This window comes from Engystomops pustulosus, chromosome 7 (assembly GCF_040894005.1).
Source record: "Engystomops pustulosus chromosome 7, aEngPut4.maternal, whole genome shotgun sequence".
NCBI classification, from domain to species: domain Eukaryota; kingdom Metazoa; phylum Chordata; class Amphibia; order Anura; family Leptodactylidae; genus Engystomops; species Engystomops pustulosus.
In genome coordinates, this window is record NC_092417.1 from 48,663,289 (window position 1) to 48,681,654 (window position 18,366).

The window sequence follows — 18,366 nt, forward strand, 5'->3', positions numbered from 1 at the left end:
ACACTTCCATACACATGTGTGGTCGGTCCTCCCAACATTTGGATGGCTTTGTCCAGATTGATAATGAGCACCTTTTAGTGTTTCATTTCCCTATGACACGATTAAAGAATACATTTACCTCAGCTCTTTGCCATAGGAATTTATCAGGTCCTCCAAAGCTAGAAACACTCATTGCATCTAGGCTTCACTCAAGAGGTTGAGGTTCCGGAGATTTTTCTAACCGTGTACTTGAAAATCTAGTTTCTATATTAGACAAACACTTAAATAATGCAGTGGAGGACTGTACTGCAGAGAACATTTTCACTTCCGGTTGTCATGAACTGAATATTTACTACCTATATGCCTGGAATATATAATTGCCCTACACACTGTATGATCTAAATCTGTCATATAAAAAGAAGAGGGATTGTCAGGGTGTACACAAAGCATGAGGGCTGAGGCCTTACCGAAGCCGTGATCTATATGTTTAGCTCACGTGTACTATGTAAGCCCGGCGGAACAGGAACCTGTGACGTTGTTTCTCTTTCAGTCGAAATATATCAAGAGAATTTTTGAAATGTTTGTATATGGATATTAGAGGCTGACATGAGGCAGATGTTCACCGTTGTAGCCATTTTTTAGAATTCCTTTAGTGCTTCTAAAAGTAACAAAAACAGTCTTGTATACAAAAACATTGCTGAATATTTTTATCCAACTCTTCTTCAGAGACACACGTATATGAAAAGAGACACATTGGTCTGCATTTCTCAGGTGGGATGTTCATAATTATGATTAATTCTCTGCTTTCCTTATTTCAGATGAAAAATATTTGTGAAAGTTGAAATAAAGACACTATAGATAGATGAAGTTGGTGAAATATTAAAATTACATCCCTCAACCTGGGATATCCTGTCCATAACTAGAACTTTCCCTCTATATTTGGCAAGTATGGTATGGGACAGTTGCCTTGTAGGGAGTTAGGGACTCCTTGCATCATAGATAACTGTGATGCTTGGAGTCATACACTCTGGGTAGCTTTGTAAGAAATTGAGCTATAGCACATGGCCCGTTATTCATAGACTGAATAAATTGATCTGAATAGGCCCTTAAATTTTATGACATCTAAATCGGGACAGCACTTGGATAGAAGAACTTTGACTCATTGGGAAAGATTTGTCAGGGCTTGTACCCCAGATTTCTGGCACACAAGTCCTGAAATAATCACAATTCCTTGTCAACTGTCGGGCATTGCGATTATTAACCCTGTTATGTCACTTCCACACCAATTGGGCACAGAGGGGCGTTAAGGAGTTGCGGCTGCATGCGAGTGGATTGGCGCAGGTCATTCCTGCCCCCCACCTATGCAATCACTATTACCAGCGACTATTTAGGGTCATAGTGAGAGCCTGCTGATGTACGTAGCGCCGCAGGAGGAGCGGGGCTTTATAATATGCCGGCGTGCAGTGTTGAAAATAAAGTGTATCTCAGAGCTGTGAAAATCGTACATAAAAATCTGAGAACTGAGGATCAGATGGCACTAGGAACAAAATTGTATAAAAATTGGAAATTTCCCTGGCCCAAAAAAAAAAAAATTGCGTTTAAATTGTGGGCAACTGGCCTTGATGCAGGGCCGGATTAAGGTTGGTGGGGGCCCCTGGGCGCAAAATCTGGTGGAGGCCCCCACTGAGTGTAGCGTACATACACGTCCTCCTGCTTCCTTTCCACAATCCCAGCAGTAACACAGCTACATACAGCCGCCTCACCCCCAGTAACACAGCTACATACAGCCGCCTCTCCCCCAGTAACACAGCTACATACAGCCGCCTCGCCCCCAGTAACACAGCTACATACAGCCGCCTCGCCCCCAGTAACACAGCTACATACAGCCCCCTCCCCCCCAGTAACACAGCTACATACAGCCGCCTCCCCCCCAGTAACACAGCTACATACAGCCGCCTCACCCCCAGTAACACAGCTACATACAGCCGCCTCACCCCCAGTAACACAGCTACATACAGCCGCCTCACCCCCAGTAACACAGCTACATACAGCCGCCTCATCCCCAGTAACACAGCTACATACAGCCGCCTCGCCCCCAGTAACACAGCTACATACAGCCGCCTCTCCCCCAGTAACACAGCTACATACAGCCACCTCTCCCCCAGTAACACAGCTACATACAGCCGCCTCGCCCCCAGTAACACAGCTACATACAGCCGCCTCGCCCCCAGTAACACAGCTACATACAGCCGCCTCTCCCCCAGTAACACAGCTACATACAGCCACCTCTCCCCCAGTAACACAGCTACATACAGCCACCTCGCCCCCAGTAACACAGCTACATACAGCCGCCTCACCCCCAGTAACACAGCTACATACAGCCGCCTCATCCCCAGAAACACAGCTACATACAGCCGCCTCATCCCCAGTAACACAGCTACATACAGCCACCTCTCCCCCAGTAACACAGCTACATACAGCCGCCTCGCCCCCAGTAACACAACTACATACAGCCGCCTCTCCCCCAGTAACACAGCTACATACAGCCGCCTCTCCCCCAGTAACACAGCTACATACAGCCGCCTCACCCCCAGTAACACAGCTACATACAGCCGCCTCTCCCCCAGTAACACAGCTACATACAGCCGCCTCTCCCCCAGTAACACAGCTACATACAGCCGCCTCACCCCCAGTAACACAGCTACATACAGCCGCCTCACCCCCAGTAACACAGCTACATACAGCCGCCTCACCCCCAGTAACACAGCTACATACAGCCGCCTCATCCCCAGAAACACAGCTACATACAGCCGCCTCATCCCCAGAAACACAGCTACATACAGCCGCCTCATCCCCAGTAACACAGCTACATACAGCCGCCTCATCCCCAGTAACACAGCTACATACAGCCGCCTCACCCCCAGTAACACAGCTACATACAGCCGCCTCACCCCCAGTAACACAGCTACATACAGCCGCCTCACCCCCAGTAACACAGCTACATACAGCCGCCTCACCCCCAGTAACACAGCTACATACAGCCGCCTCATCCCCAGTAACACAGCTACATACAGCCGCCTCACCCCCAGTAACACAGCTACATAAAGCCGCCTCACCCCCAGTAACACAACTCTACACAGCTGCCTCATCCCCAGTAACACAGCTACATACAGCCGCCTCATCCCCAGTAACACCACTACATACAGCCGCCTCTCCCCCAGTAACACAGCTACATACAGCCGCCTTACCCCCAGTAACACAGCTACATACAGCCTCCTCGCCCCCAGTAACACAGCTACATACAGCCGCCTCATCCCCAGTAACACAGCTACATACAGCCGCCTCATCCCCAGTAACACAGCTACATACAGCTGCCTCACCCCCAGTAACACATCTACATACAGCCGCCTCACCCCCAGTAACACAGCTATACACAGCCGCCTCATCCCCAGTAACACAGCTCCACACAGCCGCCTCACCCCCAGTAACACAGCTACATACAGCCACCTCCCCAGTAACACAGCTACATACAGCCGCTTCCCCAGTAACACAGCTATACACAGCCGCCTCACCCCCAGTAACACAGCTACATACAGCCGCCCCTCATCCCCAGTAACACATCTACATACAGCCGCCTAACTCCCAGTAACTCCGCTACATACAGCCGCCTCACCCCCAGTAACACAGCTACATACAGCCGCCTCGCTCCCAGTAACACAGCTACATACAGCCGCCTCACCCCCAGTAACACATCTACATACAGCCGCCTCACCCCCAGTAACACAGCTACATACAGTCGCCTCACCCCCAGTAACACAGCTATATACAGCCGCCTCACCCCCAGTAACGCAGCTACATACAGCTATATACAGCCGCCTTGCCCCCAGTAACACATCTTTGTATCTACCGTCACCCCTACCAGATATGCAGTCCCATTTAACATACACCTCAGCCCGTACCAGACATGCAGTCCCACAGTTTATACAATTACACACATTTATACACTGATATATTCACACCTTTATATACACACATAAAGTTCTACACTCGTATTCTTGCACCCATATATATACAAGTATACACACACATTTATGTACCCATATACATTTATACACTAATACAAAGAGTATACACAAACTCATAAAGTATCTACACACATACGGCATACACATTATGTATATATATATACACACATTCAGTGTACACTGACCATATATACATATACATGCAGTATAAAAACACCATATACACACATGCTGCATATACATACAGAATATACACACTTACAGCAAATACAGACACATTCAGTATATACAGCATGTTCACACACATACGGGAAATACACACACATTCAGTATACAGAGCATATACATACATACATACCATATACACAGCATATAAACATAAACATACATCATTTATACATACATACATACATACATACATACATACATACATACATACATATATATATATATATATATATATATATATATATTTAAATGTGCACATATATATGCTTATACAAATATATGCATGTATAAATACAGTATATTCATCTATACACAGTATTTACATATATACACAGTAGATGCATATATACACTAGCTGCATATATACACAGTATATACACATATAGACAGTAGATGCATATATACACAGTATATACACATATACACAGTATATTCAAATACACACTTTATATACACAGTAGAATCATATATACACAGTATATAAATATATAGACAGTAGATGTATATACAGAGATACACAGTATATGCATATATACAGAGATACACAGTATATACATATATACAGAGATACACAGTATATACATATATACAGAGATACACAGTATATACATATATACAGAGATGCACAGTATATACATATATACAGAGATGCACAGTATATACATATATACAGAGATGCACAGTATATACATATATACAGAGATGCACAGTATATACATATATACAGAGATGCACAGTATATACATATATACAGAGATGCACAGTATATACATATATACAGAGATACACAGTATATACATATATACAGAGATACACAGTATATACATATATACAGAGATACACAGTATATACATATATACAGAGATACACAGTATATACATATATACAGAGATACACAGTATATACATATATACAGAGATACACAGTATATACATATATACACACTGCTAAAATAAATATGTAATGTATACTTACCCTATTAGGGTGTTCGGCTGTCCCGTCAGGAGGGTGTTCGGGCGGGGGGTGGGGAGCTGAGGACGGCTGCTTGTTCCAGCGGGCGGGAGAACGGCTTCTTGCTCGCGGCGGCGGCGGCGGCGGCGGCGGCGGGGGGGGGGTGGGGTTTGGTCTTGGACGGAGGCCAACTGCATGTTCCGGGGGGGGGGGGGGGGGGGCGTTGGGATGCGGAGGATGACTGCTTGATCCCTGGGGGGGGGGGGATGGGAGGTATTGGACGGCTGAATGTTCTGGGGGGGAGTGCGGGGAGCGAAGGACGGCTGAATTTTCCGGCGGGGAGGAGTGCGGGATGCGGATGATGCAGGGTAAGGCTGCTTGTTCGGGGGGTCGGGGGGGAGTACGAGCAGGATTCCGAGCGGGCGGGGATGCCTGGCAATGCAGCGGGATGGGCGGGCAGGGGGCGGACGGCTCGGCCATGCAGCCGAGGGGAGGCGGTAACTTGTGCCGGGGGGCGGACAGGTGGGCGGGCAGGCCATGCAAGGGGATATGCTTGGAGGTGGTGACGTGTGGCGAGGGCGGACGACTAAGGGAGGCGGCGGCTGAGGAGTCAGGGACCGGGGGACCGGGGGACGCGATCTGGTGGGGGCCCCCTGGGGGGGGGCAAGATGGTGGGGGCCCCGGGGCTCGAGCCCCGGGAGCCCCGCCTATAATCCGGCCCTGCCTTGATGTAATAACCCAGCAGCACCCAACAAAACCAGCTAGGTGCTGTGATTGATGGCAACATCTGAGGACTTTTCCCTGATCCCAGTAATTTCCGAGGAATCATGTGCACAGCTGCGGTGCCCCATTATCACTGCTTTGTAAATTTATAGCCACATCACCTAACAACTTGCAGATCTTCAGAACTTCATTGACTATTTCCTTAAGAAGAAGTATTATAACTTAATTAACAGAAATCAAAACTTAGACCACATAAGTCAGGGAAGCGATTCGTCACTAAGCAGCACCATCACAGTCTTTTTGCTTATAAAATCAACTGTAACAGCCTGTGAATCTGCAGCATGGAGGGTCTGGGAACCTCCCTAGTAGTGTTTCAAGCTCATTAGCATAATTTTAAAAGTTGATTTTAGGAGGCCAAGGATAACAAATATAAGAAGATGACCACAATCACGGTGCCTGGGTCTATGAGTAACTGCACCTGTTTTATCCATGCTTGATTTTGATGGTTATTTCCTTTTCAAAGGGGGTTTCCCATGAAAGAAAATTTTCACATTTCAATCCCCTAGTGATGTTAACACAATAAAGATAATTTTAACCCCTTACTTTACAATTTTACTCAGTTTCATAGCTGTTTTAGCTCCTATAACTCCCACGCCTGCTCAGTTCAAAATCCCAGGGTGTGGGCGGGGCCTCTCTAGCAGACACATTATATTCCATCTAGTTCTGTGGGGTGACAATGTGGTTACATTATCAGGGTACAGGTGTACCCTGACATTGGACTGACACATAAAAGGAGAGATGAGACCGATCAGAGATGCATGAGATTACAGAGAGGCTGACAGACTTTTACACTGTGAGTTCTGCTACATCTAACAGATAAGTGCCTGCCTCCTCCTTCCACCAGATCACTTATCTCCTTGTAGTTTGCAGCCTCTCGCTCTGCTCACTATGTGCTGACAGGAAGTGATCAGTGAAAGTCTCTGAGCTCCGTGCAGGGGGCGGGGCTACAGCCACACAGCAGAGAGACCAGAAATCTCAGCTCCACAACCTCACACAGAAATCCAAGATGGTGCAATGGCGCCCGACCCCCAATTCAGAAGTTACAGGGTCGTGTCTAGGGGCAACTGAAATTGTGTACAGCAGGACTGATAGAGACAGGTTGGACTTATATCTGTGAAATGATGTATTTTTGTTAATAACAGTGAATTAGAGAATGTGTTATTTTATTATCCTGAGTACATATAAGAAACTTGTCTTTGTGGGAATACCCCTTTAAAGGAAACCATGTCAGATGTGTAAAGAGTGCTGTTGTGTGGTAGACACAATGTTATGGCCAGTTTCCTTTGGAAATTATTACTCTGCCACCACTACTTTTGATCTGCACTACTGCAGTTTCATTGCTTTGTGAAATCTGCAAGGTAGAAGAATCATAGGGTTTAGCAGATTTACCCTAGCAGGGCATTTTGTTGTATTTAATGCCACTTTGGGCATTTAAAGGGACACAGTCAATAGATTTTACCCTATTAAAATACTAGCTGGTTGCTTATCCATTTTGGAATTCTCTCTTTTATGTGAAACCTTTCCTGTCTACTTTTTATAAAATCTCCTCCAAAGTCATGTGAATATGTCTGAGAAGAGTCATGAACTGCGTGAGATGAGTCTGCACTTTAGAGGTTGCAATACATCACACACCCCTATTTTCGGTTCTATGGTTACTACAGAAATTTGGTATCCTATTAAAGATGAGACTCATCTTGTGGTTTGGTGACCTACAAAACTGGATATAGGAAGTTAAAGACCTAGTTGGAAATGTCCTGCCTATTTCCTTTATTGCCTGTATCTCCGGTTCTGTATCTCATAGAAGGATGAGATTCTTTTTAATATGGCACAAAAAGAATGATGTATAGAACCAAAGATACAGAACCAAAGTGTCTGAAGTGACTCTCTCCCCACCCCCTACATTCTCTAAACTTGACTCGTCTCAGGCAAAATATGACTCCTCTTTGGTCATTTTCACATGACTTTCAAATGGGTGAAATTTCACATGAAAGAATGGAATTCTAGAAAGGACATTGCCAAACAGTAGGGGTTTGTAAACTTTGTCATCCATTTCTCAGCGTCCATGGTCCATTCATTTTTATGTGGCTTTACCTTTTGTATAGGAACATCCTGCAGAAAAGCTTCCACTTGGCTTCCTTATGAATCATTTGTCTGCAGACTTCTATTCCCAGAGTGTCTGTCATGATCACATAAATATACCTAGCGTGAACGCCGTTTTAGCAGTCATTTTCACATCTCGTGTTAGCGTAGCTTCAAATATAGCCATCCAAGTGACAAAGTTACTTCTATTAGCAGTAGTGTTGAATGCTAGTAATTGTGTAACAGATAACAACATTTTTTTTTATCATTAAATAAAAAATGATAAATTGTTGTTTTGGCCTAAAATGGAGAAAAATAAATATTCCCAAAATATATCTCTGACTATACTATAAATAAAGACTCCTTATCCTCCAGCTCTCATGTGATTGTCCCTGCTAATTCTTCCCAACAGAGTTCTTATTTATGTAGAAAACAGCTGGAAATTTTATTTTTAAAAGGTTTTTATTAAAAAAAAAAAAATCGATCTTCCTATAAACTCTTTTTTTTTTTTCACATTGCACTCAACATACATTCCAGCATTTAGGGTGCAGCTTTGAAGGGTGCAGATGACGCAATTGCACTTGTGCCTTAGTGCTTGAGGGGCCAAATGAATATTTCCTCTGCCACATAAGTTGTACAATGTATACAATGTATAACATGGATCAAGGGACCTAGTCTTTGTCTATAGTGGAAACAAAAGTCATACATTTGTGATGTGGTGCAGTGACCCCCTCGGGTGGTTATTATTGTTGCAACTTGTTCATTAAATGTTGGCAAAGATTAATTGTTAGTCTGGTTTTCAATATGTTGAAATGTGTCTACCACATGTTTCCAGGTCTACCACAGGTCTGATTATAGGCGCTAAAGGAAATCTACCATCAAAATCCAACATAATAAACTAGGGACACTTATATACCCAGGTACTGTGACTGTGGTGATCTTATATTTGGTATCCTTGGCCTCCTTCCTTCTAAAATCAACGGCTTATGAACCTAAAAGGCTACTGAGGCGATTCCCAAATTCCCTCCATGCTACAGTTTCACAGACTGTGACACTGTCTACCCCTCTGCTTCTTCAGCACTTCCCCCTCCCTCTGTCTCATGTAATCTGACTGCAGCACAAGAAGTTCTGGCACACAGCAGGGTGGGGGTGGGGGAAATGTTCCTGCACATTGCAACAGCCTGTGAAACTGCAACACAGTGCGGCTCTAAGATCCGCCCATCCAGATTTATTAGCATAATTTTAAAAGTAGATTTTAGAAGGAAGGAGGCCATCGGTAACAAATATAAGAGGAGTACCTGGATTAATGAATAGTTGTCCCTGGTTTGCCCATGCTTCATGGGCAAAGGTAGATTTCCTTTGAATGGTTATTCCAGAACACATGACCAGTGAACGTGACTGATCTGGGAACTGGAAGTGGCACACAATGTAGGCCGATACCACCACAGACAGCTGACTCGCAGAGGTATCAGGTATCAGACCCCCATCTGTCTGATATTGTCTAAAGATGCCTGATCAATAAATTCATTCTTAAACATAGTTTTATTACATATATTAGGACTGTTCAACTCTGTTTGGGTTTTTTGTGGCTTTCCTGAAGCCAATTGTTAGCTATATGCCCAAGGAAGAACGTCTTATGCACCCTTCCTTATTGGTAGAGATTCAGTAGTTGTGAAGGTACATATAGTAGCTGTGAGGATGCCACATTGCTCACATATGTCAAAGTTACTGGAGCAGCCCCATAAAACCCCATGGGGAAAGCTAAATAAGTGTACTTCTCCGGTCTACCGATTCTGCACCTGGTAGTTGTTACCCTGGAACTGCTGTCTGGGCCCAAACTGTCCAGGCTTATAGGACTTGCTGCATTGAATCACTGGCCTCAGTGGGTTCCAGCAATGACAACAACCCCTTTAATCTCCAAATTGGATGATTTATAAAAGCTCAGTATAGAAAAAGCAAATACACAGGGAGAATGTTCACTTGACATTCCATGAGCATTCATAGAGCTTGTCCCATGTTGAAGCACATGGTGAGATCACAAGGTCCTTACGAAAGGGCATAAATAACATTCGAGATTCGAGGTAAAGCAGACCAAGCTAGTCACATTTCTATAAATGATCCACTATCCAAAAATTTGACTGGATTATAAGAAATAAATAGAATAACAAACCCTGAATTCACTTCCAAGTAACTTAGTTTAAAGGTGGTTTAAAGAACATCTACCACCAGGATGAAGGATTGTAAATCAAGCACACTGACATACTGGCGTGTGCCCCCTCTGGCATGATCTGCTCTTCTTTTAGCTTCTTATGTCCTGGTTTTAAAAAAAGAAAGGCTTTTAGAATTATGCAAATGAGCCTCAGGGGCTCGAGCTCCATAGGTGTGAATGGAGCCTGGAGCCCTCGGAACCATTTGTATCATTTTGAAAGCCTTGTCATAAGAAGCTAAAAGAAGAGCAGATCCTTCCAGAGGGGGCACACACCAGTATGTCAGTGTGCTTGGTTTATCATCCTTCATCCTGGTGTAGATTTCCTTTTAAGTAATAAAGTAGTTTTTATTTTCTTACACATGCAGCCATGATAAGCTTTAGAATGGGATTTTGGGATTGGGAAACACTAATCATGTCTTCTGAAAAACTCAGACGTATTCATGATGTAGATGATGCCACCCACCTCCCAAAATAAACCCTGTAGACCAGTGGTGACCAGTATATTATAAGGACCTGTAATGTGACCCCTAACACAGCTGTGTTTGTGTCTGGCAATAATCTCCATTTATTTTCTTTAGCGAAAACTGTTTTGCAGGTTTTGAGGTGTGTTTTTGGCAAAATAGATATAGAGGGAGCAAGAACAGATGAAGATATGTACAGTTTGGTCTGCTTTACCTCAAATATTTAATGTTATTTGAACATTTTAAAGGTGTTGACCGTATTTTTAAAAAATTAGCTTTCATGAAACCTCATCAAATTTCTGCAACACTCGTTCAAACAACCTAAGAAGTTATCCTATAATTAACAAGCAAGTTGATCGGTGAGGGTCTGACTGCTGGGACCCCATGAAGAAAGGGAATGCAAGCGACAGGGCCACTTGTTTATAATTTATAAAATGTTTAATGAACAAATTGGAGGATATATAAAAACTCACCCCCCAGACGAAGGCTCAGCGCAAGCCGAAACGCGCGTCGGGGACGCGGCATACCCCGGACGGTGGAGCACCATTACCTTCTCAAATCTGGTAGGAGCCGGCTATTTACCTGTTTGTCCACTTCTCTCTTAATGTATAATTTGTCCCTCTCTTGGGCATTAGTATTTGGTTGCCAATAGATTGGTCCATAGACAAAACACTCCATTTGCATGTATAGTGTGCACCATCCACCCTCCACCTTGTCCGGGTAGTCCCGCTTTTGTATTTGTGCCATCTCACTTGTTTGCTCTTCTGTAAACTATGTACACAAGTTTTATCCATATATTAGTGTCAGTTTGCTGTCACTTGTATATTTTTATATGTTCGCATTCTTCACTAATAAAGATTTAATTTCAATCTTAACACTAGTCTTCAGTGTTTGTCCAATCTCCCCTGCAATGCAAGGGGTACCCTTCCTATCTATTTAGTTGTTCTGGATTCAAACACACTAGGTGCGTGATTACATTGGGTTACCAATTACAAGACCACAGTAGGTCATTACATTTACACAGCGATCGATATATCCCTGTTAGTCTGGTACCCACCTCCATATCTAATCTGTTTATCAATTTATATGAAAAATTAAGTATAGAAAAAAAAAATATGCTGGGAGAATGTTCACTTGCCTTTCTACACGCGTTCATAGTTTGTCCAAAGTTGAAGCACATGGTGAAATTGTGGCGAGCGAGGGGTTGCGTTCTCACTTATGCGCTGTCATTGACAATAAATAAGAATGACGGAGATAACTGTGCGCTGTGCTCAGCAGTTTCTGACTAATTACCGTACTAATGAATGACGCTCATCCTGCAGCTCCCTCAATTAGTGAGAATGGGAACCCTGTTCTCTAGAATGCTGAGAGTCCCTTTCTCTCCATTTCCAGTAGTTAGAAAAGTATGCCCTTTTTCCACAGGATAGGGGATAGTAAGGTTGAGGGTCTAAGAGGTTACAACACCCTTTTATCATTTACGCTTAGTTTGGGTTGTTCTTCAGTAGACATTTATCACCTATCCTCAGGCCTTATTAGCCCCCAGTACAATGAATTAAGGAGCAGAGAGCATGTTTGACCACTACTTGATTTTAAACTGTAGTCCTAAGGACAGTCGGGAGCTCAGGACCTCTGTCCTAATAGTCTGTAGAGGTAGCAAGTGGGTGGGGCCTCTGTCCGTTTACAGCCTTTTACATGTCTTATTGGATTACATTGAACCAGTATGTGTCAGAGTAGGTGTGGGCAAAATGTGAACTGAGCCTTAATTTCAGATTAGTGGAGGTTCAACATTCTCAGCAGCTTGTAAACTCATAATGAAACAGGAAGTACATGACTCCGCTCCCTGTGTAGTGGTCACACCAGGTTACTGCAGCTCATCTTCCATTCATTTGCATAGGAACTAATTGGCCGTGACTCGGTACAGCCAATAAAAATATATATAGCTTCCTGTTATATTCTTTCATCAACTACTGAAACCAACCAATCTGCAAGAATGTAATTAACCTGATTTTCATGTTGATGATTTTTTTGGCCCGGGAAACCCCATTTAGTTGTATTGCAGCAAGGAAGTTACAACCACAGCTGGATAAATGGATTAAAGCTACATGCCCATAAAGGATGAAATAGCGCTTTATCCCTGCTACATCAGCCTCTGTTGGTAGACGCCGGGTCAGGACAAGTGGTTGCATACTGTTTGCTGCAAAAAGTATGTATTATATTAGATCATATGTCACCAATGTAATAAAATGTGTTATGTAAAGGTGCAATACCCCAACTAATAGATTCTTAGGAATGAGGATCCCAAAGTCACCCAACAGGTTTTCAGATATTTCTTCCTGTGAGGGTTTGGCACACGACATCCAATAACAAATGATAGGACATTCCCTTAACCGGTGCACCTGGTTTACACGCTCACTGTGAAATTCTGCTTTGACACAATAATATTTGTCGCAGTACGTATACGTGATGTTTACAGTGGGTTGAACTTTATATTACCTTCAGAAAACCGCAGTTTTTTGTTTTTAGGAAATTTTCTGAATTGAACTCAAGCAATTATTTTGACTTTGTAATTAATACTACAGGTTGGGAACTAGGAAGGTGTCACTACTTGTGCCCCCTGAATATGTGTGTCATATAACTTTCAGTAATTTTTTTTATTGTTTTTTGTTGTTTTGAAGATGCTGAGACATTCAGATCATTTTCTCATATTCAGTGAGGAAATAGTTTCTATTTGTATTCCCATTTTTGGAGCTTTTGAGCAGTTCATTCGACAGCTATTTTTGTGATGTGTTTTGTGAAAAGGATAGATTTAGGAAAAATGTTCAAGGCCTAGCAGTAGACCTTCTTTCTGAGGGTGCGTTCACACGTTCAGTTTTTCAGAAGCCAAAAACAGGTTTAGATTATAATAGGTGAGAACATATCATTGAGAGTTTTGCTCCTCCTTTTAAGCTCCACTTCTGATTTGGACATGAAAAACTGAATGTTTGAACGCACCCTGAGGAGAATGGAAAGGAGCGGTGCAGGGGGTCCCCTAATCGTAGTTCTCTTCCACCATGGCTCTTGAGCATGATCGCGACGTGAACTCACTTTAACTTCAATTGGCACAAGTCTAAAAAGTGAACAGACCCCTGGACCTTACATTCTTATTATCTTCAGGTCTCAGTGGCCAGCAGTGGTGAGATACAAAGACCCTAAACTCCAGCTCCATTAAGCATGTTGGCTTTTGAAGGGTACCTGACCATTGGTTTATATTCCAGAACTTTAGGGTTCAGAGGTCATCGGTATGAGACCACCAGGTTCTACGTTAATATGATTCACGCAATCTTCTCTTCACTGGAGTTGTGGTACAACAGACCTATGAAGGCTCCATACACTATGTAGCAGCCAGGATATGTACTCCATTCAGTTTCTGGATGCTACACATTGGGGGTCATTTACTAAGGGCCCGATTCGCGTTTTCCCGACGTGTTACCCGAATATTTCCGATTTGCGCTGATTGTACCTGAATTGCCCCGGGATTTTGACGCACGCGATCGGATTGTGGCGAATCGGCGCTGGCATGTACGCGACGGAAATCGGGGGGCGTGGCCGAACGGTAACCCGACGGATTCGGAAAAACCGCCTCATTTAAGAAAAAAAATGTGTCGCGAAAATTACACTTACCTTCACCAGGTATAGGCCGGTGAATTTCAGGGCATTCCAGCGCGCCTCCGGGGGGACTTCAGCGCAGCAGCGCCACCTGGTGGACGGCGGAGGAACTACCTTAGTGAATCCCGGCCGGAACCGAATCCACCGCAGAGAACGCGCCGCTGGATCCCGAACGGACCGGGTAAGTAAATCTGCCCCATTGTATGGAGCTGTAGTACTCAGGCTCCTTGACATCTCCTTGGAGTAGGTGAACACTATGGTTCCAGAAATTACAACACTGCTGATTTGTCAATTTTAAGATCCTGAAATGTCATGTTAATACAGAAGACTTGACGCAATTTGGTTTTAGCCTATATAAAGACTTTCATTAGCACAGAATGATGGACCTAAAACCATCATGCAAAGTGTGGAAGTTCGGTTTTAAGATGTAGATACTTGTTACTTCAGTGCATGTTTCTTTCTACCATTAGTGGGCATCTTGGTGGCCTTCATACACTTAGGCCCAGTGCACACCTGCGTGAAGGGGTTTCTGTTACGCTCCCCATTTTATGAAGGCATAAAAGGAGGTCATCTCTTCCCCTTCTGTTCCACATAGACTTCAATGGATCTTCTGTTATGCTCATATTGTTTATAGCGGAAAAAGATGTGGGCTGCTGTACTACTTTTTCCATTAATAATGGAAAGTGTAATAGACCCAGCAAAACACAGGTGCAAACTTAGCCTAAGACTGTTGATGGATCTTGGTCATATTAGTGAGATCCATGTGTTAGGACATGGGTCAGGTCATGGCAGGTTTATCCTGTAAATAGTGACCTGTCATTGAACGGGTCCTCAGGGGTGACAATAGTGTGTTGGGGGTCTGTATATACTACTAACAATAAGCAATTAGCACAATTTCCTGTAAACAGTCCTTACTTTTCTTTATTGCAGATTGACTTGGAGCCAGAAGGCAAAGTGTACGTTTCGGTAACGCTGATTGGTAGCTTCACTGAAGGTAAGAGTCGTCAAAGTCTTGAGAACCGCTCACTCTCTGTGGCTTGTGGTGAAACTATATTTTCTGTAGTCTGAGTACATGTACTAAACGGCTGCTTTATCTATGTGGTTTCATAGCTTGATGACTTTGTAGCTGACCAAATCATGCACAAGATTCAAGATTTTATTAATTTTTTTGAAAAAGCCAGTTGTACTATAAAAACTGTTTGGCAACGTGTACACTATTCTCTATGGGGACATGGGGGAGCCAGAAAAAGGGCTCCTGATGACAGGTTCCCTTTAAGGTTCAGAGGAGATTATAGTTTGACATATTTGGCTGAAAATGTATACTTATGTAACTTTTAGTCTCTTCTGACATGTTTAAACTGATGTTTCTGTTCCCCAACACATCTGTAGATTTTTTAAATTTTTTAAAGAACTTTTTTCTTTTTAAACTCAGTTTTATTGAGAAGTAAAAACATACATATCCATACATAATGTACAAGGTTGGGGCAAACAGTGTGATAGTCAATCCAGAGTACAGTTGTTATACATTAGCATAAGGATTGCTTCTTCTATTCTTCTAAGGAGGGGGGGGGCCACACATTGCCGCCCAAACTTTAAGGCGAGCCATGAGATTACATAGTTAGACATGTTATGGGCGCAAGTGAAGCAAACATTTTTTTTTTTTTTAAATCTGTTCCTTTTGTCTGACTTAATTTGAAAATAATGCTTTTTGCTGCTAGTAAGTGAATAACATTTTTTTTTAATAAAGGTTTACTTTCCCTTCCCCAATCCTCCATTTCTAGTGGAGCCCGCTTATAGGGCCCTACTTTACATGAACGGTGACGTTGCGTTCACACAAGGTGACTACAGTCGCTGCTCATTGGCCTCAGCCATGACCTTGTCACAAACGCCACTGAGAATGGTTGTGTTGAGTTCATGGCTGAATGTGCTCCTTTTATTGAGCTCCATGAGTGTTCATATATGTTTTTGTAGAATATATAAGAAGAAATTCGCTGGAGGTTATTTACATGATATGAGCTGTAGTATGTGTGAGTTTTTTCATCATTTCCTATTAAAAGTGCCATAAACTGACCCCCACATTTCCTGTGTTCTGCATTGACCACACAGTCACACTTCACTTGGCTGCTTTCCTGTTACACTGACGTTTTTACTTTTAATGTATAGATGCCACTTAGAGATGTATAGAAAGATCATCATCATCATCATCACAAATGTATGCATATCTAATGGTCTATGTATTTGTGTTACCATATCACTGTATATTAGTTGGAACAACTTTGGGCTAGGATCACATCTAATAATAATAATAGTTATTCCTCTATTTATATAGCGCACACAGATTACGCAGCGCTGCACAGAGCTTGCCAAATCAGTCCCTGTCCCTAATGGGGCTCAGAATCTAATCAACCTAACAGTATGTTTTGGAGTGTGGGAGGAAACCGGAGGACCCGGAGGAAACCCACGCAAACACAGAGAGAATATACAAACTCTATGCAGATGTTGACCCTGGGACTTGAACCCAGTGTCCCCAGCTCTGCAAGGCTGTAATGTTAACCACTAAGCCACATCTACATCAGAATCTGTTGGGAGCCTCCATTGCAGATTCCATCAAGTCCCCAGTCCCTCATAGTCCCCAGTCTAGTAAATTATAAATGCATTTTTAGGGTCTGAGATTAAAGGTTGGGGATGCATGTCAAAAGTGGTTGTATTGGCCTACTGAAAAATGATATGTGAAATTAAAAGTCCCTGCTTCATCTAAGCCATCTAAGAGATGTGCAGGACATGTTTAACTTCAAAATTGGATTATTCCATTGTTCTGAATCTTTATACAAAAAGAACTACGAGAATAACACAGTGCAGTGCGTTTAAAGTGACATGAACCAATGGATCCCAAAAGATCCATTTGTCAATAAATGGGGTACGTTGGCTTCTCTTTCTATCTCCATCATTGTGCTATACTTAAAGAGGACCTGTCACCAGATTTTGACCCCCCCCCTGACTAACAACGCCTGCTGATAAAGGGTTACAAGTTCTCACCATATCACCTAAAATTAGCTGCAAGTGCGGCCCTGTACCTGAATTACAGATGTTTTCTGATATGCAAATGAGCTTTTCTGACTCTTGTCTCATGACTCTTCTCTCCCTCTCAGGCTGGCAGGGAACCACGTCCCATTATTGTTACTGACAGCGCTGTGTGTCTCTTCAAATCACTGCTCTGCCTCCTTGTACTTAGGGACCGTCTGCCAATATTCAACTACAGACATATAAAGCTCTATGTACAGATGGGAAATATTGTGTCCATTTTTTACACAGTGCCTTGTGTTACATTCATGACATGTGACTAGTGACATCATCGCAGGTCCTTTTTAACCTTTTAAGAATAGCAAACTGTAGACCATGTATGTGACATGTTACATGAAATCACAGCAGCCTCCATGGAGGATGGAGAGCAGTAGATGTCCATGGAGTTACCAGTAACTTCATGTGGTCAGATACATGCATGGGGTACAATTTGCTATTGTTAAGAAGCTAAAGTACCTGAGATGGTGTCACTCTGGTCACATGATCTGTGACCACTAAGGAGGCATAAGGTATGGGGAGGATTAGAAGGGAGGGGCCGGCCGAGCAGGACACGCCCCCCTCTGATGCCAGGGAATATAAAATAAAAGGTGATTTATGTGGATGTAAGCCAAAAAAATTTAGCTAAAAGAAGGGTGTCCGTCAGTTCATAGGGCTCTATAGGAACCTGTCACAGGCTGTATATGTGCAAATGTGGTGACAGGTTCCCTTTTAAAAGTCCTACCTGCAGACCTTTTTTTTCGTGTATGTGACTTTTGATGGAAACTTCAATGGAGGATCATTCTAGCCCAGTGATGGTGAACCTTTTATAGACCGAGTTCCCAAACTGCAAACCAAAACCACCAAAACTGAAACAGTAACTTATCGCTCCCTGCTCTGCCTTCGCTTTCATGTCCTAGGTTCTTCACCACTGTCCTAGCCTAAGGCT

General features: G+C 43.2%; 1 protein-coding gene across 1 annotated transcript in view; it reads left to right on the forward strand.

The window, feature by feature from the left end:
- The window catches only part of PRKCH (protein kinase C eta), a 121,351-nt gene that overhangs the window by 34,148 nt on the left and 68,837 nt on the right, over positions 1-18,366 (forward strand). The window contains exon 2 of the mRNA XM_072115821.1: positions 15,291-15,354. Within this exon, the coding sequence (XP_071971922.1) occupies positions 15,291-15,354 (64 nt within the window). The remainder of the gene's footprint in view (positions 1-15,290; positions 15,355-18,366) is intronic.